This window comes from Centrocercus urophasianus, unplaced genomic scaffold (genome assembly GCF_019232065.1).
Source record: "Centrocercus urophasianus isolate 14NV4802_14NV808 unplaced genomic scaffold, USGS_Curo_1.0 seq_12, whole genome shotgun sequence".
NCBI lineage: Eukaryota > Metazoa > Chordata > Aves > Galliformes > Phasianidae > Centrocercus > Centrocercus urophasianus.
Genome location: NW_024884364.1, coordinates 48,866,705 through 48,890,584, shown reverse-complemented (window position 1 = coordinate 48,890,584; position 23,880 = coordinate 48,866,705). Strand labels below are relative to the sequence as shown.

The 23,880-nt window shown below is 39.1% G+C and overlaps 1 protein-coding gene across 5 annotated transcripts in view; it reads left to right on the top strand.

The window, feature by feature from the left end:
• Positions 1–23,880, top strand: part of SHROOM2 (shroom family member 2) — a 120,967-nt gene that overhangs the window by 35,875 nt on the left and 61,212 nt on the right. For 4 of the 5 annotated variants that reach the window (XM_042809865.1, XM_042809867.1, XM_042809869.1 and 1 more), the window contains exon 2: positions 12,535–12,686. In XM_042809865.1, the coding sequence (XP_042665799.1) occupies positions 12,535–12,686 (152 nt within the window). Of the gene's footprint in view, positions 1–725; positions 851–12,534; positions 12,687–23,880 lie in introns of all 5 variants that reach the window. The other variant, XM_042809868.1, reaches the window with a different exon arrangement.

The window sequence follows — 23,880 nt, the reverse complement described above, 5'->3', positions numbered from 1 at the left end:
CTTTGGGAGGTACAGACCTTTACTTATGAAACATGAGCTGTACGTACACAGGAGAAATTAAGTCATGTGAATTGATGCTTCCTGTAGTCCTCAGCTGATAAAGGAGCTAACAAAAACATAGAGAGTAGAGCTAACTCTGACAAAAGAAAATCATCAACCTGTTTACTTACTAAGAAGTTTGTAATATATTCCTAGTTTCAATTAAGTCTTAAATTTTGATATATAGTAATAATATTCCCTTTTAATATGAAACAGGCAAAAGCCCCGGATCTGCTTTTAAATATACCATTTGTTTTGTCTGTTAAAAGTGGAATTGTAGTTATTAGAAAAATAGCAAAGTTCATCTTCAGGAGCTAACAAATATGGAAAAATATACATTAACCAATCTTCAGATGCATAGAGAGCTCAAGCAAGCAAACAAAAAAACCTCTAAGAGATACAAGCTGGTCATTGACTTTCAGTGTCTAGAGTTGACTAATTGACTGTTAGTTTCTAGAGTTTATAGTAGCAAGGTGCTTGAAATAGGCAATCCAGAAACTTCTCAGTCCAACAAGGAGCTTCTTACAGAAATAACCTGTCATGAATACCTGTGCGCAGAAATTCAGACTTCTATCCAGCTGACTCAAAGGCCAGAGTCAAGACTGCAGTAACAAAGTGAATTTGCAAACCACAAGAGTGAACCCTCGATTCTTTTTTTACCTCCCGTTTCTCTTGTTGTCTTTTAGAGTTGAGAAGTACAAATTGCACTCTCTATGAAGACCAGGCTGAAGTAGGCGGTGGCAAAAGTGATGCTTTCCTATCTTTCATGTTCTTTTTGAGGAGTGTGGCTAGGATGCTTTTTGGAGGAGAGGTAAGGGAGCAGATTTAAGTACAGATTTCAGTTCCGAGTATTGAAGCAATACTAAGTAATGTGAAGTGCATAAACACTGATTAAAGCAGTAAGAGAATCCTGTAATTACTTTTCTTTGTTACTATGCCATATCTGTCAGGTGTTGGGCTAAAAAGAGCATGTTTTCCAAAGCCCCTTCCTAACAAGTTGTGACTAAAACATATTGCCGTGTCATTAGCAATTAAAGGATCCGTCTCCAAAAAACCAACCTGTTCAGCAGCAGCTCCGTTCTGAGCACTACTGAGGGATCCACTCAACAGTGTGTGTGCTACTCTCTCTGTGATATGATAAAAAAAATCTCCAATGATTTTTTTTTTTTCAGTGCATCAACTCATTACATAAGCCCCTATGGATGAGGAGACCTATGAATGAGCAGTCCTAGGAAGAATTTGCTAGGGTTTATTTGGCTGAAAATTAATTCACACAGTGAAAATTTTGAAGCAGTTTTGAGATAGGTATTTCTGATTATAACAAAGCAACAGAGTTTCCTGTTGGAAAGATAGTTGGCAAGCTTGAAGTAAGCATTAGCTGGAGATTTTAAGCTTCAGCTGGGAAACGGTGGAAGACCGTTTGTGTGGTGGATTTACCTAAGAGCGAGAGATCACTCAGGCATCTGGAAGTGGCGTGGTTTGGCCTTACGGGTAGTTTTGTACCTGTGACGCTTAAACCTGCACTGCCAACGATCCAGAATGAAGGCAGACACGAGGCAAAGGCAGGGGGCATTTTCCAAACCTAAATGTTATTGAAATTACAAGCCTCTGAATACAGTTTTTATTTACAAAAATAAAAATGAACTGTTTTCATGATTGAGTTTGTAATGCAACTGATGCAGTGTTGATTGTATTCTTGGATCCGTAACAAGGTTTCCCAGGTGCTGCTGTTCACTTAATTGCAAAATGCTGTATTACTCTGCAGTAGTCTGGTCAACCCCTTTTCCCCAAAAAGATGATATAGAAGCCAGTTGTCTTTTTCACTGTGAAGAAGAATGCTCTCTTACCAGTTCAGTCAAATCAAAATGTAGGCGAGTCCTATGATGCTTTGACTTAGTGATCTTCAACAATGAGTTTGATTTATGTTTAAATTCCAACCTCTGAGTCTGTGTTTACGAAAATGCTACTTAGCTATTCTATCTCCTCCTAGGCATATAGATCTTACACATAAAACAAAATTCAGTATTTCTGCCTAGGCAATCCTTTGTTTGCACTTTGCAACTGCAGAATTAGGATATGTTCGGGATATCCTATTGAAGGAAAAAAGCTTATGGTGACAGTTGTGGGAATGAAAGGCAAATTTTGGGTGTTAAGCCTGCAGTGATCCTTCAGAAGTCTGCGTGGCTTTTCTGTGAAGGTGGTCACAAGAATTTGCCTTTAGAGAAATTTTCTAGAGGACCAAAGGGTGGAAAAGGTACTGCTTTGCTGCCAGCTCTCTGCATATTTTGGCTCATGCTTTTAAGATCCGTCTTGTCTCAAAGGAAAACAGCTGTTCCATGGTGTTCATAAATAATACAGACAGTATCTCGTGGGTTCCACAATATTCTCAGTTTCCTTAACAATGTCAGACTCATTTTAAGGCAGTGGTATAAGCAGTCTTTAATTGTCTGTCAGTTACCAGGATGTATGAGTTCAAAATTTCCCGTTCAGTACAGTATTTAAAACAGTACTGGCAATGCTAACATCCTAATCTGCTGTGCTAAGACAGGACTATTTTTTTTATTAAGACCATTATATACTGCTGGGATACACAAATCTGAGAAGTGTTCTTCACCAATGTAGGCAGCAGTGTGAGATGTAAGCCAAACTTATGATATGTGCATATGCATATATAGGTGGTGGGATCACTTCATGAGAAAAATAGAAGGATAATTACAAACTTTTTCTTTTGGTTCAAGAACTGCTGTACAAACATTCTTCCCTGAAATTCCTCTCATACTTCTGCAAATGCTGTTGGTTGGTGAGTGTTGAGCTGCATTAGTGTGCACATGTGATGAATTCTTTTGCCAAACAGAACTAAAGACATTTGACAAAATGATGTAATTCTGATGTAATAAAGTGCATACTTTCTTAATCAGGAAGAGCAGCTAATTGCATGAATATGTGAAGTTTTGTTATTTCTTTAAAAGGTTTTTTTTTTTTCAACTGATGTGTTTGCTGTTAATTATGTCATCAACATCTGTTGTATTGTGAAGCTTATTTGAAGGAGAGCTACAAATGAAAGCCAATTTGGAAAATGTCCACTTAGAGTAGTAAGCATGCTCCAATTTCAGAGCATAAAAATTGTCCTGTGTTCTATCAAGATTTGCTGCTAAATACATGCAGCTTCTTGAAGCACTTATTTGTATATTTTCTGTAAATTTATGTTACTTTACTCTGTGGTGATTTGAATGCATTAGTTGCAAATCCACAGCACGATGCTAGAATTTCTTAAGAAAAAATATCATCACCTTTCTCAAGTGAGTGAGAATTGAATGCCCCAGTGTAATTATCTAGTTAGTTAATTATCTTTCATTTATCCTGAGAAGAATTAGACCTCTAAAATAGGAAGTGACAAGATACTCCCAGAGATGCCCAAAGTGCTTGATTTCTACCGTAAATTTTCTGTGAGGAAGGAGTTTCTTCTGATGGTCCGTGGTGATACTGAGTAGCAGGATTTAACAGCTGCACAAACTGAAGCACCTGAAATAGTGAGCAACTAGGTCTGTTTAGAAAAGAAGAAAGGAGGGAGGGGAGGGAATTTATTTGTTTTTAATAGCATATCTTTCAGAGCTGAAATTCAAAGGAACACTAATGGAGAGGTGAAGAGGGCACTGTGAGTGATGATTTGGGGTGCAAATTGCTATGGATTAGTCCTTCTCTGTGGAATTGGATTTTGCTTGTTTATGGTTTGTGACTCAGAGTAGACTTAAGAAGTTGGTGCTTAGCTGTAGATGAATGATGTCTGTTTCACACCCTGCTCATATGAATGTATGCCTTAGGTTAGGTAGTTGGGTACCATGAAATATCTTCTCATTAAACGGAATAAAAACACTGCCAAGCTTTTTATTGTTAAGCTTTTTGACTTTTATTGCCATGGTGTCATGAGAGATTCACATGGGCTGTTAGCAGTCTCTCTGTGTAAGAGCAATCCTGTGGTGTCTGCATCAGAAGGTTCAGATACTGCAAATTAAGTGGAACAACTTGGGCAAAAACTGCCATGCAAGCCTTTCCAAAATTTGCTTTCTGGACCTTCTATCGTCATTTGGGAAGCAGTTGGATGACAGTTTGTGCCCTAGAAAGTATTGTTTGTTTGCTTTGCCTTTTCATTTTTGAACTCTGGGTGAAAGTGGAATGGGAGAAGTTCTCTTCCTTTACTGGGCTGCAAACAGAATAAACATGAACAGAGAAGAAACTAAGGACAAGGTTACCTTGACCTCTTTTGCTCCTGTAATGATAGTTATTTTTGTTTTCTTGAGAGTCTTCCCACCAGCTTCCTGTTTTTTATTTCTGTAAGAAAGGAGAATTGAGGTTGCGTATTGAATATACAGCGGATAGGTGAGTCTGATGGAATGGCAACAGATACTTTTGTCTGTGCAGTTTGAAGTACTGCATCCTTGTAGTGAGTGAGGTTGAACAGATTGTGTAATGATGAATTAAGACAGATTCTGTTTCACAGAATCATAGAATGGCTTAGGTTGGAAAGGACCCTAGAGCACTGGGGAGGGAGGAGTAAGTATGTTTTCTTGTTTCAGCTTGGCTTTAAATGCTAGAATTGTTGAGGAAGATAGTGGCAAAAATATGGCATCAGTCTGTAATTTGGGTACTTTGTGAGTCTGACTGAATACCACTTCTGATCAGTGAGCAATAGTTATTGCAAAGAACAAAACTTGTTGTCAGCAAACTGAAATGTTAGGAAGAGCTTGACCCTTCCTTTGAGACTTTCCTTGGCAGAAGAATCGGCAGAGGAATAAAAAAATAAGACATGTTTTGAAAGTCAGCACCTTAGTGAGACCTTAGTGAGTTCAGAGGGAAATTCCTGTTCAAGAAATTGCTATCTCTGTTTTTGTATGAGCAGGTCATTAGTTTGGAAACTAACAGGGAATGAGGCTGTTTTTTCTGATACTTGGTCTTATTTAGTGCTACCTTTGTCTGGAAGCACTGTTTTGTGTGGTTTTTTTTTCCCCTGGAAGATACTGCAGTCAGTAAACATAGGCATAGATGCAACTTAAATTTTATGTAGAAGGTTAACATTTAGACACTGACTAAGATAGGTGCATTTTTCAGTAAGTATTCAATTACTGCCTAGAAGATATTTCAGAGGCTTCCTCTGAGGCCTGTTGGAGTTCTTCACAGTGTATGAGGTCAGTGAAAAAGGACTTTTCCATCGTAATTATTGCAGAGTCATTCCTGCATGACTGCACAGACACTCCATAATAGTTATTTTTTATTTTGTCAGTAATTCATGCCTTTTCCCTAGTAATGCAGTGGCATTGCACAGACTGTTGGGTTGCACTCAGCATGTTATTGTCAAGGGCATGTTGGCAAGCTGTGATGCTATTTTCCTGGGATGAACAGGAAGGCAGAAAGCAAAGTAAAAGCCTTGAACCTTATGATCATAAAGATTACTTTGTCAGGTCATATTTTTTCTCTAGGAATTCTGTTCTTGTTATCAGTTTGAAAAGATAAAACGCAAGTTGTTTCTATGCATAACCTCCTTTTTTATCTGTTCTTATCATTGTTCATGGTAGCTGTAAGTACAAAAATGTAGGCCTATAAAGAATGCTTAATGTTAACTGCAGAGATTAGATACATAAACAGTCTATATATAATCATCTGTAACTAAATTTGCACAAGAAAATACCTGTAAGCCAACCCTTTCAAACTTCTTTGATGGAAGGTGTGTGAGAATAAGTGAACCCTACATAGCAAAATAAGTCCTATTTTGGCTTTCTGCCAATATGTATGCCTTTCACAGCATGGGCACGTAGCTCCTTTCTTACATTTTGTCACTTTGGAAGAAAAAAGATGGAAATGCATTTTAAAAACCTAACATATCCGTAAATTCATATAGATTCCTGTGGTTCAAGTGTCATTATCTTCTGTAAAATACAAGAGCAAACTCTTGGCTGAAAATAAATGAGTTAGCATTTCTCAAGTGATTCTTAAACACGGCATGCTTAGCTTGTCTGGACTAATGCTGTGCTAATTAGCAGCAGTAGGAGAATGTCTGGATGCTGATGAAGTACTAGGAAAAAAAGAAATTAAACCTTGAGCTGTTACCACTGCAGGGCTCAGGGGCTTCCTTTTCTGATGTACACTGCCCTAGAGGGGCTCTTGCATAGGAAGATCCCCTTAAAACCCTGGGTTTGTATGTATGTATTTACCCTGAGTAGATGTTGTATATGGCAGGCCTGCTGGGATGGGTGGTGTGGGGATGTAGAGGCCTAGATGCGCTTTCTACATGCTGTTGTAATAAATCGCGCTGAATTGGAAAAAGCAAATTTGTTTAGGAGCTGTAGCATTCGTGCAGGAAACCTCAGGTGCTAATGACTAATCAGACACCCCTGATACTAGGCAGCTCCTCTTCCTTCACACCTTCTTTGTGCTTTCAAGAGAATTGAGGTGAACTGTTTGGGGGTGGGTTTTGTTTGTTTGTTTGTTCTGCAAACAAGCGTTGGGCATGGATGAAATGGAAAAAAAAAAAAGCTTTACAAACCTTCTTTACAAACCTTCATTGTTCACTTTTTCAAACTTCAAACTCTTTTTAAAAAGAGTAGTGTTAGAGTTTTTGCCGTACTCCTCAAACACTTCTGGTTTGAGGAATTCTGAAGTCGTGTTTCAGCCTGGAGTCAGTTCTTACAGCTATAGTAAATGCCTTACAAGAGTGGCCTGTTTGAGGGGAAGTGACCGCGGGAGGAGTGGACACCATCAAGGATTGAACAAATATTCAAGAACTGTACCGAGTGACAGCTTTTCAAAATAGAATACTTGCTTTAAGAAAAATACTGAGTGAATATAAAATTGCTGGGCAAATATCCAACTGTTCAAATGCACCAAATATAAGGCAATTAGAAATGGCTATGAAAGACAGTGCCCTACTGCTGAACTCTGCCCTTTCAAAACTGTTTCCAGCCTGGTTGTGAAGCAGCACTGCTGACAGAAGGCAGTGTTCCTATCAGACCAGAGTCGGTCTGTGCCATGTGATGCTGAGAGCTTTGAAAGCGTTGCCCTGCCTGGGTTTCAAGTCTCCCCTAGCAATGAGGTTTAGGGAAGAAAGAAGCTGCCTTTAGAGAAGCATGCTGTCCTGATCCAAACAGTCCTAAAATCTAACCAAGTTTGCTGTGAAATTTAATAATAATCCAAGCAAGAACAAGCATAGGCAATAACTAGAGGGATGTGAAGGATGACACCAAGCAGCAGTGAAACTCAGGTTTCTTTGTTGATATGGAGTGATGCCCAAGAGGATCACTGTTAGCAGATGTTTGGCTGGTAAAAGTGCAGCCATCACCAGATTGATAGCAGTGGCTGGCAGTAGATAGACCTGCTCTTTGTGGGTTGGTACCACCTGGTTAGGCATTCTTCCTGAGCTGTGCCTCCAGGCTCATGTCTAGTGGCTGATGCAGAGCATAGGACTGATAGCCTTGAGGAGTGGTTGCTTGGTGAGAGATAACCAGTGGTGGCCTGAAGGTGTGTGTGAATTCCTTGCTTTGCCACAGACCGCGCTGGGGTGTTTTTTCCAGTTTGGCTTCTGAACTCATCTGCAAATGGGGCCATAGGTAGTTCCCTGCTCAGGTGTCCTTCTACTGTTCAGGTACTAAATCTGAAGATGGGAAGAGATGATATGAAGGAATATATAGTTACATATGCTGGCTTTATGTGCATGCCTGTGTGGGGCCTATTCATGTGTGCACCCACTGCCTTCCCTTCAGTTTGGTCGCAGTGCAGTTTGCAGCCCCACTTCATCCTGCCCCAGCTTGACCCATGAATCCTGCAGTGAAGCACTCAGAATGGATTTGCTCTGTGCTGTGCTGCTGTTGTTTCCTCCAAGTTACACAAATGGCAAGTTTTAGCTATAAAGGTATTTCTCCTTTGTTTAACTCCGTGCAACTCAAAATAGCTAATGTTTCCCACATTTCACTGGTTCTGATCTCATATGCAGTTTGTTCATTGTTGGTTCTTTTTTTAATCCATATTAGATGCTCACAAGACAAACAATCACAAAATGATTTCTTGGCTGCACGAGAAGTGAGTTATGATAGTTTATCACAGCTGATGGCAGAATGTTGATAAGTGGAGCTGTTTTTTCCTGTATTTGTCTCTGGGCTTGGGTTTCCATCCCGTCTCCCACCCTGCCCACAGAGCCTGGACAAGACTGTCCCGGTGTCGTCATGGTAAATGAAACAAGATATCTGGTGTGACACTGCACTACCCCAACCTGGCTCCCGCTTGTTTATACAGGTGCCTATAGAGGAATGCGGGTATTTAACATAAAGCGTCAGCTCTGGTAAACACAGAAGTTAATGGGTCACATTCTGGCAGTGGTGTACCCCTCAGCACTACCACGTTTTAAAGCTGCAGACATAAGCTATTATTTTACCTTTCACATGTATTACCAACAGTGGGAATCCAGACCCTAAGTGTCCCTGGAATACATTGGTTTGTCTAGCTGTTGCACTTCTCTCCACTGCCTTGCTTGAAACCCTCTCTCCTTTACACTGACAGAACTGCACATGCTTCAGTATGTTTGTGGATGTTTTTTTTTTTATTCACACTGTAGTCTTAACCATTACCTGTGTATACTTCTTGTATTCTCTTTTCCTCTTTTGGGGTCAGAATATTTTATAGCCAAGAATGACTTTGGGATGCTGCGCTTAATGTCCATTCGCTATGCCAGCAGAAGCCTGTGGTTCCAACCCTCACTCATGCACGGTCCTGAAATTTGCCTTTGTTCATGGCCGTAGGGAGGTCATCAAGGACAGAAGAGTGAGAGTTGGAGGCTGTCTAAACAGATGCTTTCCATCAGCAAACATCCTCTTCCTCTCCTCTTGAAAACACTTTTTTGTTGCAATATTGGCGTCCCTGCTAAGGATAGGAAGTCATGCTGTTTAGTCTTGTTAACTTAGCATAATAAGAGGAGTCTGATTTGTTCATACATATTGAAAAGATGGTTTGAGGGGATTTCTAGAACTCTTCCTAACCATCCAAGGTGAGCAGTAAAGCTGTGCTTGTTTTTCAGAGATTTAGGTTTGTTATTTATAAGAAAAACATTAATTTTCTTGGTTGTGTCCTGCTTGGGGCTGTCCCCCCATCACATCTGCCCACTGTCCATGACTTGCTGATTTTTTGTGGAAGATTTCATTTTAAAACCTCCCTCAAAACTTTGTTTTCAGCTCTTTCCTGTTGGTCTTTCTGGGCACCTGAAACTCAGAAAGAAATTATGTGTTGGTTAAATAAGCAATATGAGCTTAACTCTTAAAATGTGGGTTTAAATTCTGCTGTAGCATGGCATATTTAACTTGGTGGATGGATGAGTGAAATGAATTCATGTCTGAGGTGTGAAAAATAAGGGTGAGTTTTTCAAGTGTAGTTGCTAGTGCTAGAGAGTTTACCTTTGTTGGTTGGGATTTGCAGTACTAAAGATGGAAAACATGTAAAGAGTTGAATGGGGAAAAAAAAAAAGGAGGAGGGGCAAAATGTAGTAAACAAAAAAAAGAGAAAACATGGAAAAGCAACTGGAATGGCACTGTGTAAGTGTGAGCAGAGGAGACAGATAAGCACTGTGCTTTCAGAGATCTTTTCCTCATTAATCTTTATGTCTGTTTTTCATTAGACGTGTGCAAAATCCACTACATTTTTCATTCACTATGTCTAAATTACCTGTAGTGTAACTGAAGGAACTATTTTTCCTGTGTAGCCAACAGTCCCGTTTCCAGTAAGAGCGCATTGTCAAGTGGAACAATGGCATTCATGCAGCCATGCAGTGACCTGAGGTAGAGACAGTAAGAAAGATTTATGTTTGCATTTGTTCAGCTCGAGGAGACTTACTGTGAATGGATGTGTAGTTTTCATTCTCCCTATCAACAACTGATTTGGAGGCAGCATGTTAATGGAAGCCACTTCCAGTTTTCAGGGGATCTGCTTCAGGATTGTGCTTAGGTTGTGGTACACCTTTTTCTGGGTTCTAGTGTTTGATTTTTTTGTATGTGTTTTTTTTTTTAATTGTTATTATTTTTTATTCTTTGTGGGGGTGGTTAATGTTTTGGACAGTCAGAGTCTGTTTGGAAAGCTTACGCTGTGTGGAATGTGTAGCCTCCCTGCTGAAATGAAAACTCTGAGGAGGTAACTGAATACTCCCTGCAGTCAGTGCATTGCCAGCCTAAAGAAAAAACAAACATGCTTACAGAGAACAATGAACATTCCTTGAAACCCTAGGAGACAGGATTTTTTTGATTATTTTTTTATTTTTTAAGGCAAAAAAAAGACCCTGTCAAGGTCTTCAAGCCCTGACTTCTGAGTTGTTGACATCCATGTGGCACATGGACTTCTCACCCCTTTTATTGAGTTGGTACTTTGCTGAGCTGCAGTGGGTTGGCATCTACATTCTGTAGTTTGTAATGTGTGCTCCTGCAACTTATTTTCCTTATTTTCACCTCTGTTTGACCTTCTCCTTACATCTCTCTGATTCAAATCTGCCTTTCATTAGCATTTTCCCTCCACTATTCTGACCTGCTGGGTTTTAGACCTCCGAAGCAATCTAGAAATGCATCTGGATAATTGAAGGACTGTTGATTGCCACTTAGGAGGAGGGTTGTGATTCATGAGTCCCCTGTTGTTTGTTCTCTCGTTTAGCTCTGCCTAGCTTTGGTGTTCTTATTAGGGCAGACACTCCATTCTCAACAATGCTGATTTCAAATCTTGACCTGCATTTAAATGATTTCCACTGCTCCCCAGCTTTCAACTTTACTGTAGATTTGATCTGAGAATTGAATATTTTCATAAATTCTTGTCGTTCAGAAGATAGGCAGGCAGGTCACAGGCAGGTCACAGCTTGAGAGCTAGATGTATCAGCGTGTAGAAACTTACTCTGTCTTTAATTATCTGTGTTTTTATTAAGATAAGAAGTTCTGAAAATTCAGCTACTCAATTAGTATGAATAGTGAGCGTTTTGGAATGATGTCTAAGACTAGGCATTTTAACATGACATTCTTTTGGGCTTGGATTTAAAGGTCTGAAGTTTTTTAAGAACATCTATCCTGAAATTACATAAAGAGAGCTTTTATGTGTATGAAATGAGATTGCTGTGGTGCATGAGATCATCCTAATGGACTTTCATCAAGAGATATTGCTTATTTTATTAGGTTATTTAATTTAAACTTTCACTGCTGGAGTATCCCTATAACCTGTACCGTGAGATCTGGATTTCATGAAGTTAGGCTTCCTTGGGATTTACCTTGTTGATGATTGACTTTGGCTGTTCTTTATGAAGTTTTCTGTTGTTGGGGCAATTACAAGGGGTTTTGCTTTGTAGATTCACTGGCATTTAATAATAAGGGACTTGGAGATACTGTAATGGAGGCAAAATAAAATGAAGACATAAATTAAAATCTTTGCTTTGAACATAAAGTGTCAAGTCTGTAAGAGGAGATGAGATATGGATTATGAGCAAGTGAGGGAGGAATAAAGAAACCTAAATGCATAGGTCATGATTCCAAGCAACTGAGAGGCCAGAAGGTGCATTCGTCTGCGAAAGAGAAAGGAGCAAACCACACAAGTTTGGGGCCTGAATTGCAAGGTCTTCAACATTTGTAGCTATGTTTGAAATCAGTTTAAACTGTTAGTACTTGTTAGTCTGGCAGGTTGAGCTTTTGGGATTTCTTTTACATTCTAAAAATGGACAACTTTTAATGGGAGTGTTTTCTTCTTGGAATTGCCAAAAAAGTGACTCTTAAATTTGTTGTGTTCATGTTTCACTGCATATTATCAATAGTTAAACAAGTAAAAATTCAGTGCATGTAATAGAAGCAAAACAATCTTCCAGTGTGTATCCCTTGGTATGGCTGTGTTCTTTGGCAGTGCAACATGCTATATTAATGGCTTAGATCTCAGATCATAATCTCTTCCTCTAGCTAGAGCTCTGAATTATCTGTATGGACTGTAAATTCTCAGATATTTTCTAAAATGTTACGTGTCTGATGAAAATAAGCTTTATTTTCCAGACCAGATGGTGATGCAATATTTTGAGGTCTTATAGTTTGCTGGATTTTTGAAATTGACTGTGTGGGTTAATATTGTTGACTGTATGGTTACTAGAACTGGTTAGCTTTTCTGGAGAACTAGATTTTAAGATGCCTGCCCAGAGCAGTATTTGCAAGTATCGTTACCTGTACTGTATTGAGCAGATCTCCAGATCGCATATCCTTTTGACTTCCAAATTTCCATGGAGTTTTCTAATCTTCTCAGGAGGTTTCCCCCTATTTTTCTTTCCTGTTCTGATTTTCTCTGTATCTTTATTCTTTCTTTATAGTGTTTGTAACTTTTTTTTAAGGTGTCTTAGCCACTTAATTACTGTTGGAATTGTTGCATCAAGCCAATATTGAAACTCCGTTATCTTATTTTAAATGTGTCACTGTGCAACCTCAGTAATTCTATGCGTTTGGTTTGATTTTTCTTCAGATTGAAGATGGGAGTAAAGCTGCTTCTGTGGACAAGTTGCTGGCTGGGGATGAAATTGTTGGCATCAATGATGTGGGTCTCTCTGGGTTCCGACAAGAAGCAATCTGTCTGGTGAAAGGCTCACACAAGACACTAAAGCTTGTTGTAAAAAGGTAAGCTTGTGATAATCACCTGGGAAACCAAATGTATTTTAGTCTCTCATCTGCTGAACAACTGAATTTGTCAAGGCTTGTCAAGACTATAGCTTGTTTAGTTCATGTTGAGTAGCATTGCTTCCTTCTTGAACACAGGATCTTTAAAGAAGAAGACATGGGTAGAGGTGGCTTCTTGATTAAAGCAAAAACTGAGGTGTGCATTTTGTGAGTACTGCTATAATGGGAGGAGTAGGTCCTCTGTTCCATTCTTCCCTCTTGGAATACAGAACTGAAGCATACTGTCCACCTTGCCCTGCTTCCTCTTTGTTTGTGAGCTGACATTGGTAATGCTTTTTAGTACAGGCCAGTTTGAATCTGGGGTGTGGGTTGTGTATGAAGCTTCTGGAAGTGAGAACAAAGCAGAAGCTCCTGCTTTGTGAGAATATTTAGAGTCTCCAGCATTGTGAACAGGTGCTAAAATCAGGTTAAATTGAATAATTAAAAAAAAAAAAAAAAAAAAAAAAAAGAAAGCTGGTAAACTGAGCAAGAAATCTTTGTCACTAATCAGTATGAACTTTCTGATTTTATCAGAACATTGCAAGCAGTCTTTCATGTGTGTATTTTGGTGTCTTTGTTAGAATCAAAAATAATTTTGTTGCAATGCTGAAAATGCTGATAATTGTGTTTGACGTGGATGATAAAGCCAGTCTGTAAATATATTGAGCTCTCTGAAATTGTCTCAAATAAGCACCATGTTTTGTGTAAGAGCACTGATAGAGGACAGGTGTGTAAGCATGCTTTTCACCTGTGGTTTAAGGTGTTTTTGATAGATGTAGTCATGGGAGCTTGTATTTCTTTTGCAGGTAAACAGAGTCTGTCCTCAGAAATGACCTTCCAGAAGCTCTCCCAAAATGTTTGTGATCTTAGGCTAATAACATTCTTGCAACTTAGAAATCGTATTGATGTTCAGCATTTTCAACTTATACTGGCTATTCCTGTAAAAAAAAAAAATAATAATAAGTGAAGGTTATAGCAGCTGTTTCTGTTAACAAAATGGAGAACTTCAGAATTGGGAAGCTTTGTAGACACTGAAGAATCTGCCATGGCAGCAAGTCTTAATTGGAATACATAACTTCAGACCAAGTGAAAATATTCCCTCTTTTGTAATGCTTTCACTGGTGTGATTGTAATTTGCTAAAAATCTGAGAATTCTGGTCTGACCTTGGAAATGGCCGAAAGCTTGTTCCTGAAATAACCTAGCAGTAGACAGACCTAAGCCATTCTCATCATTCATCAGTATTTCTCCCCATGCACGTGCTTTTGGAGAACTTTCATACAGCTAATCAAGCACTCATCTGTGTCTAGGGATTTGTGGCTGCACTTCACAGGCAACAGTGTGCCATTGCTATGCATGCCTGCATGCAGTTTGGTGCAAAGCTGATGGATTTTCATCACTCCTTTCTCGTCACTCCTCTTTTTCTTTCCTCAGCCCATGTGCAGAGAGCAAGTCAGCCTAGTTGTTCTGGCCAAGAGGCTGATTTAGTGGCTGTTAGGGAAAACATTTTTGTCCTAAATTAGTGAAGAATTCTATAGCTGCTTAAACAGGCAAGAGCTTTTTAGGTCATTGGCAAGCCTGCATAATATTAGATAAAATTTAATAAAAAGTACTGAATGAAATTAGCCAGAGTTTTTGTTTGGGTGTTTTCAGCTTTGCTCTTTCTGTTGGAAAGTTGCCTTAGGACATCAGTCCTTTGACGGTCAGAAACCTTTAAACACCCAGACTCATTTTATTCCTGGCCAACTTGTTCTCATGCACTGCTCTCTGTGTGCCGAAACAGCTTTTCTTTTCCTGTTGGAAGTTCAAATGATTCAGGTTTTTTATAAAAGTCTTGTTGCAGAAGTTATGGTTTGAACAACAGTATTGTTTCGTGTTGTTTGCTCTAAATCTTAGGCTGAATTTTTACGAGTGCTTTAAACAGTCCTGTCTTTAAGCAAGCCAGTTGTGTAGTCTTTGTATGAGCACTCCTGCAGGTCTGGATTGAATTGGATCAGGGAACTGATCTGACTGCAAAATGACTTGGGGAAGCAGGTTTTCAGCTGGATAGAACCACCACTTTTGGAGGCAGTCTGCACATTAATTACTTACAGTGATCTTGAAATGGCTGGCTGCCTTAGCATTTGTAGGCTATTTCAGTTTTCTTTAGATTCAGCCTTACTATTCTGTTTGGAGAATGGGAAAAATCCCACCATTCCTTTTCATGGAGTTATGCATAAGATGATGTGTTAATCTTCCTCATAGCTTCCTTTTGTTTGTTTGTCCTCTGTTCCTTGTCTAACACTGTGATGCTTTTCTGTAGTGTTAATAACGTTTTATTTCCTGTGGATGCCAGTGTGATAATCTGAAGCACAAAGCTGATAAATGGTTTGAAACTCAACAACCCAGTCCTAGAGGTTAAAACAATCTTAGTTTTAACCATATTTATCCTATTACTTCTTAGCAAAATTCTTTGGGAACATTGTGAAGTTCCCAATATCTGGAATATCAAGTTTTTATTCATCACTTCTGAGGTGAAAATCTATGTGAAATTCCTCTGTGCAGGTCACTATTTCATGCAGTAACGTCAAGTCCTGATCTTTTATTGATCTATTTCTGTACCTGGGAAGTATTCGGGCATGCTATTTCTGTTTTAGAAGTCCAATTTACACAAAGCTAACACCAAGTAAAAAAGTGTTGCCTTAGTAAGTAGCACATTTCATTCACTTAATTAACTTGTGACTATAGCAGATCTTTCTGGAGTGGTTGTTGTGGTTCAGCAGTGGTTCCTGGCTTCCACAAGATTGCTTTCATGTATTGAACTGTATAGGAGGTGAAAGTACTTTTTTCTAAGTAAATTGCCTGTGGTACCAAATACTAAGCCTAAATTTACTGTCTACCAGCGCATATGCTTTGCTTTATTATTATTATTATTATATATATATATTTTTTTTTTTACCTTTTTGAACTTTGCATACTTGCATTCTAAGCCAAATGAGGACTGTGCAACAGGCTCAGCAACAAATGCAACATTTAAGTAGCTTGCAAGTACTGATAACTGAACAAGAGCAGTATACCTTTGGTCTTGGATTAATAGAGAACTCAGGAGACTTTGTGTTGTTTTCTCAAGCGGATTTGTCAAAACAACACATCCTAATTGCATGCTAGTTCTTCAGTGTAATACTGAATCATTTCTTGAGTAGATTCCTTTCCTAGGAAGATACAAAGGGCATTTCTTACAGGAGATTTGAATTTCTTTTCTTTCAGAATAGATGTATATGTGTCTATATAAAAACATATAAAATTGCCCTGAGTCTCAATACTGAGGTGGTTGTAGTTATATATCTCTTCCACTGATTAAATATAATGTCCATTGCTTTGTACATGCTAGATGTAAGCAAATGCCACAAAGCCGTGGAAGTTTGGAATTATTTTTTTCTTCTTGTGATTGAACAAGGAGCAAGATATACATGTCAGGTTGTGCAGCAGGATGCATTCCTGCCCCAGTCTCCAGCTCAGGGCTGTGTTTTCTACTGTCTCCTGTTCTGCTGCCAGCAAGTTACCAAGGTTGAAGAGGTGGAGGCAGAAACCAGATGAGTGCAAAGGAAACTTGCCCTTTCAGTGGCACAGTGCATAATAAGCCTATCTCAGACACACTTCCTGTGAATATGAAGGGGTTGGTATCAGGGCTTTCCCGTAAAGGAGCTCCAAGTAACAGCAGAATAAACCTCTGTGCACTTTGTGTACTCAGCAGGACACTGTGGAGGAGCTGGCAAGGAGCCCCTCTCATGCTCCAGCGTGTTCATGGCTGGCTGTGTGGGCAGGCCTGGGGCTGGCCAGGCTGCCATCACCCTTCTCCCACTTCTCCAACTGCCTGACCCTGCACTGCTGACAGTAAGGCATGGACGTGAGAATAGAATGTACATGCACCTTCATGTTTTCAACAAATTATACATTGAAAGCCTCCTGATGAGGACCATTTCACCTCCTTGTCTAACTGTTGGCACAGTTACTTAATTACATATACGCAGAAATGGTACAAATCTGTGTTCCCTTCACCTCCATCCTAGCAGTTGCACTCAGGTATTTGGGTGTTTCCCATGCCAACTGTCTCTTTGGTGGGATGTTTAGCCAAAAAGCGCTTTTATTTCTTAATTTTTTGGCTGATTAGTTTCTCAGTTGTCTTAACATGATTTGTTAGTGACATACTGGTTGACACTGTAAGTGAACATAAGCTTTAGTTCCTCGGATTGGAGGTGTTGTCCCTGGTTTAAAGAGCAAATCATTGTTTAGTGTTTTTGAATGTTTGCCTTGTACAACTGTCAGGACTCTCTTGATACATATGTTGTGACTGACATGTTTTTATGTTGTGGTGACTTGCATAATCTCATTCTTCACAAATATGAAAAAATTCACTGTCAAGCTTGAATAATAGAAAGCCAAAAATATGACAAACATCACCATATTTTACTAAGTCATCTCCATCAGGGAGATGTTTGGAGTAGTAGAAAAGACATAGAAATTTATTTTTGGGGTTAAGGGAATCCTGTATAGTTCTAATACACTTGCTCAAAAAGTTACTTGCGCCAATGATACTCAGTTTTGTAATGCAGTTATCAGAATTGGGTAATACTACTTATTTTGTGGAATGGAATATGTATCCACCAGTAATACCCTCTGAGTCACAAATGTTTTTTTTCTTCCTTCAGTCCTGCAAGCACTTGTTGAAATAGTTAATTCTGAGTATGAGTAGTCCCATCGACTTTAGTGAGAGTGCTCACCATACTGAAGATGAAGTGTACAAGTGCTTACAGGATTTAACCAGAAATATGTAACAGCAAATTTGTTCTTAACACTACTTTCCCCAGGTGAATTCCAGTTTAAGTGGTAGACTGCAATATGTAGCCCCTTGGGTAAGAGGGGAAGCAGGTGCACATTCAAAAATTTGTGGGTCTTAATTTCACATAATACTTAATTTCACGTAATGCTTTCACTTGGGCACACAGAATTTAGCTGCAGGATAGCAGCAAATACTCTACATCTCTTCTGTCTCCTGACTGTAACAGTCGTAACCCTGTCCATGAAAGACTAAATGAGTCGTTTTCTGTTTCAGGAATCTTTCCATTTGAGGCGAATGCTTCTATGTATGTTACATGCTTTTTGAAATATTTAATTGTTTGGGGTTGCTTTTAAGCACTTAAGAGGTTTGGTTGGTTTGTGTTGCTTTCTTGTTTTTTTTAAATCCTAGTTAAGATCTTTGACGTGTATGCGCACAAGTTCAGTGGGGCAGTAATGCTTCTGTTCCAGTATGTTGAAGTTCTCCTTGTGCTATTTGGATTTTAGATTACATATTTCACTTCCTGAAGGTAAAGGACTGACTACATTGAAAATCTGGATGCTTACATGTTTTCATGTCAGGTAGCCTACCATGTTAAGTGTAGAGATTTTGTGCTGTACTTGGTGGTGTAACTACACGTAACACCCTCGAATTTTCAAAGATCATAAAAGATTTCTTTAAAAGTTCTGGGTCCAACTCCTAACTCCAGAAATATGAATACTTAAAAGAAGGGCAAAAATACAGGAGTATTGCAACTTCAGCTACTGAATTACTGAACAAAGTTTCATCTTGTCTCTTAAACAAGACACCATTATTTTATGGTCATGGTTGCTGAATTTTCATAGTACTGGTTTACCTGGCACAGCAAGGTCTCTTACAGAGACATAGCTGCAGCACTGTACTGTTGAGCTACGTGTCCCTTATACTTTTGCTCCATTGCAGAGTAGGGGTTTGGGGGAATTTTGGCTGAGTTGCAATTCGAATCAAGATGCATTCACTGGTCTGGCTCATGGAGTAGCCTTGCTGGCAGGCAGGGAGCCAAGCTGGAGCATGACATCTGATGGGGAAGAAAAAGAGATGGGAATGTCTTCAAAGTATGATCTGGCCTAGAGCATGTCTGAGCAAAATACCTTTCCCACATAAAACCTGAAGCATCCTAGCTTGTGGCGTTGTTCTTTGCGGAGATTCATTAATTTGCATTGTGTGGCCAGAAGGTTTCAACCAGGAATGAGACAAACCGAGGTCGCTCTGTCTCTTAAAATGCGCTGGGAGTGGAGGAACTCTCCTTCCCCACTCCCATTTTTTGGATAACCTTGGACATGGTTAGGTAAATCATAGCTGAAACTAGTGTGGGAAAGCACCACATCTACGTAGAAACGCCGATATTGGGAATGTGGTTTGTAAGGAAGTTCCGTTCGTGTAAGCTAGCCATAGAACTGTAAGCTCATTGTGGTAAACAGCTCCGAGGCAACACATAGCCATGCCTTCTGGCCATGAGCAAAGCAGTTTCCATGGTCACATGCTCCAAGGAGCTGACAAGTTCCTTCTTGCTGAGGGCACCAGGTTGGTCTGGTACAGTTGGCTGCACATTGTTGTTTCTAACTCTGTCTTGGACAAAGGCATTGGTGAAGAGTGAAGTCCAAAGGCTGCTGTGCTGCCTGCTTCTGGCTCCTGCTCTTTCACCTTGGTCACAGTCAGAGAATCGGAAATTCCCAGTGCATTTTGCTTCCTTCTGCTGTTGCTGCTGCTTGCCCTGTGAGAGGCTGCATTTTTCTTCAGCATTACTGGTGCACGAAGCCTTTTTTTGTATTCACGTTAAAGGTTAATTTCTTCAGCCCCTTGCTTACATAGCATGATAATTTCCGAAATATTTGAATGTAAACCCAACTTGAAGCAGCATTTGGAGCCAATTATTCAGTACATGAAGCATTTTAGATGTTTCTAGATGATAAAGACTTACTAAAAAAAATATTTTATTATGTTTTGGAGGAATTCTGGTAAATCATGGCAAAAACTGAGGTAAAAGAATGGCTTCAGGAGTTCAATACTATCAAGAAATCAAAAGGTAGCAGACTATACACAAAATAATGACAAAAAAGTATTTATGTAATATATATAATATAAATCCCATGATCAACATTTTTATCTCATCTCAGTTGTGCCTGTCTAGTTCCCCAAGACAGAGTTAGGAGAAACAGTTCCAGAATATGAAAGCTGTATCATAGTAGTCTATTGTGAATTTACCAGGCAGGAAGATTGATTTCTTACCTCATACAGCTTAATACCTCGTTGTCAGCAGTGTATGTCTGTCTTAGAAATGAAATTGCTGTTCCATCCTGCTCAAGCCTGTACAGTTGGGCTGAGGTACGAAAAAGACTGAAGGAAACTATGGTGGTTAAATCCTGATTTGCCCAAGTTAATGACTGAACTCCCATTATTTCTAAGGGCAGTAAGACTTGATAATGTATTTGTGTTTATTTGTTCTCACAGTTTGAAGCAGAGGATTTTACATATCACTTCAGATTCTTTTTGTGTTAAGTGCAACTTCCTAGGCCATGGGAAAGACAAAAAGCTACTCTTCTCTGCTGCAACAAGATAATTCTCCTTCCAGCATGGCTTCTTTGCTCCATTTTCAGACGTGGTGACTAGTAGGCCAGGGTTCAGGTGGGTTGGCTACTGGACAAATGCAGAGGAGAAAGCAAAGAGCAATGCTACATGTAATCTTGTTGTAGTCAAGAGCGATTACGTTAGTCTTTGTGAGTTTAGGAGGTGTGAATACGTGTTATAAGGTAGGATATGAGTCTCTGCTGAAATGTTAAGGTTTGGGATAGATATCTGTATCATAAAAATACGTCAGTAACTTTTTTGTCAAAATACTGGTTCAGTTTTCCATTTAAAGACATCTCAGTAATAATAGACTAATTTTATTACTCCTTCACTTTCTTTGTAACCCTCTCACTTCCACCAGAAGTCCATAAGCTAAGCACAGTTTTATTTTATTTTTCTGTTCTCAAATTTTTGGTCAGTTTTTTCAGGGAAACTTTGTAAGTCATTTCCTTTTATGATAAGATAGTAGGAGCTGAAAATATGAAAACAGGAACTCCTCTTACTTTGCGTGGAAAAAAATGCTGCCATTCCATTTGCTGCTTCCAGAAATGTAAGCTGACTATTTTTGTTTGTGAGTGTGGTTAGAATTTATCAGTGCTTTTCTTGGAAAAGCAACTAAGAAAGGAGTACGAGATATTCAGCTAGTCAGGGCATAGAGACCAAAAAAGCAAAACCACAAACACAGTTTTGATGTTTTAGCTCATTGCTCTGAGTTTTAGTGAGATAGAAATGTTCAGTGAAAACATATGGAGATATCAGAAAATAGGTTAATTTCAGGAGTCACAGATTAAGTGAGCCATTTTAAAGGTGCGTAACGTGAAAAAAGCTGCTGAGTAATCTCCCTTTGAAAATGAACAGCAATGGATGTGTCTCAGAGTCAACATTCAAGAGCTAAGACACCTAGAATCTTGGCTTCTGAAGATTGTGCCTGTAGCAGTTAAGTGTCTGAGAACTTAAATGTTCAAATAAGACTGCCTGCCCACAACAACAGTTATTTTTATTTTCTGAATAGGTGTAAATCCTTATTCTCCCATCGTTTAATTCTTTGCCATTAGCGCTCTCTTGTGGCTGTTTTCATGAAACAATTTAAAAGGCATTTTAACGATGAATGTGTTAAGTTAGAAATTTCTTCCTTAGGATATGATCTCTTTTGGGTAAGAGCTCCTAAATTAAATAGGATAATGTATATTTTAATGATGCAGGAAAGTCAATCTAGAGCGAAGCATCCGTAATGTGCTTCCCAAGAGATCTCAAAGGAGGAGTATGCCTACTGCCTGTTCAGGTTTTAAACTGTTTTTTGTCTTTGTATTTTTAGTGGCAAGCTATATATGTGAGGAAAGGTGGTCAAGAGGTTAGTGGGAAGTGAACTTCATGTAGATAGCCACAATCAGGCAGCAGAGGGACTGGGACAGCCACCATCAGCAATGCACTGGAAAGCTGGCGCTGCGTGGTCTGTGCCTCTGCTCCCCGTGATAAACAGAACACCTGCCATAATTTTGTTTGCTAAAACAAGTGAAATATGCATCTGAGAAACCTTTATCAGCAAAACTGATAAGTGTGTTCCTGGTAAAGATTTTTTAGAATGAATCACTGTTTTCTAGTTCCGGGGATGACAGTAAAGTTGGAGTTAATTCTTGGCCTGTTCTGTTTTCAAGTTAAAAGGATCTTAATTCTCAGTAAGGAGCTCAAGCTTTCTAGAAGCTCAGATCATGGCATGCAGGAATTTTTATTAAGTTAGGAATCTTGTTTCCAGTCTTAAGAAAAAGGTAGTTTTTAATGAAAAGTGTAATCTGTTACTGTGTAGACTGAATACCATGATTACAAAGCGAGGGTCAAAATTGTATTGTCATGCCAGAATTAATGCCGAGTGTGTGAAATTGGCTGTAGACTCCATTTCCTTCTACAACTGAAAAATTGATCCCAGAGTACTTACTTAGCACTCCTCTCTTGGAGAGGAGCGGGTTCACGGCTGAGAAGCCTTGAGTGAGAGGACATTTCACTTTAAAATACTGAAAAGTCTCAGTTCTTCAGTATGCTTAAATCTTTGTGCATGGCATTTCTCTGGAGGAAAAAAAAAAAAAAAAAAGTCTTTGAAAGCCAAATTAAAAATCCTATTAGCTAGCTATGTTTAGGGGGTGAGGTTTTCCTTTAACATTAACACTGTGGGGACGCTTCCTTTTTTATAACTTTCTTTCCTCTTTTTGACACTGTAACAATGGAATTCTAATACTATTAACTCTTCAGATAGTGCATTCAATAGTACTCACAGTATGCAATTTATTGTTCTTCTAGGTTGAGTGAAGATGGACCTCTTGCTGGAAATTCCAGAAACAATCCCTTTTTCTGCATGACTTTACTTTTTTCTTTTGCTGAGTAGTCGCCAAATAGAGGATAGTATTTGTCACTGCATATCCTTGTGCACATGATAATATTATTATTAATATAATAATAATAATAATAATAATGTAGGTTTTATACTTTTAGAAGCAATGTTGGAAAAGTGACCCACGAAATGAAAGTCTGTTTCTGAATTCAGTGGGTATGCAAGTGTGTTAATGTTGATAAGCAAGGGATCATGCTAACTTACTGTCATTCAGGTAACTCACAAGAACAACTCAGTGTAATAGCTTTAACATCTGTGAGAATGTGATACCTTCACCTTTATATAATATGAAGTCATTTTTAGATAGAATATTGCAATTTGGCTGAGAAAGTTTTAGCCGTACACCATCTAATTTTCAGCAAGTTCCCACAGTTGGAGCTACAGGACAATTCTGCATCTGTGTAATTCTGCCATATGCTGTTTTAACTAGAATTCTGACTGAAATACAGATACTCTTTCATAAAATAACATTACTTCTTGTCCTTTTGACCACCTTCTACTCTTTCATAAATTTGGGGACTTAGGGAAAGCAGTGGTACTTCCAGCATTTCACTTGCAATTATAAGCACATTTTCCTGTGACCTGTAGAAAGCAGTTTGTTTTGCATACTTAGGAAGTGGGTCCGGCAATTGGTTAAGAATGCTGTGGTGAAGCAAGTTTCATGTGGCAATCACTGGTATGTTATTGCACAGAACCAATACAAATGCATGGTCCTACATGAACCTGTGGAAAACCTAGTCTGAGCACATTCCAGTGTGTAAGAAGAACATTTCTCCTCCTCCTGGACTGGTCCTTAAGGGCACAGTAGAAATAAATGTATTTTTTAACCTTCCCCCAAATAACCTTTGTGCAGCCTCTTACTACATCCTCAGATATGGTGGTTGTCAGCAGCCATAACAAGCTTCTACATATAAATCTGGCCAGTTACAGGGGAATAGGAGTGTGAATATGGAATGAGGTTGCTGTTTTCAAAAGGCGTGAATAGATTATCCTTTGGAAGAGTTCCTCAGAATTTTTATAGTAAGTCTCCCTTTGGAATGGGAAGACATAGCTATTACTCTTCTCCATAGGCAGAGATGATTCCCAGTGCCTTTCTGCATATTTAGGTTATTAATTTCTAGGGTTATCACTGGCTGCTTCTCCCTCTGGGGCAGTGTTGCTCGCTGAGCGGACTGGCAGGCTGGTTTTAACATAAAGGAAGTTTTATAGGAAGAATATGACTTAGATGCTGCTGAAAAGCCATAGGATCTTAAAAGGTCCAGATGCTCTGGAGATTTCTTCTAGCTTTGCTGCATGAACAGATTCGTAATGTCCTAGGTGAATGGTAACTTCTTTACAGTGCAGTGTCCCA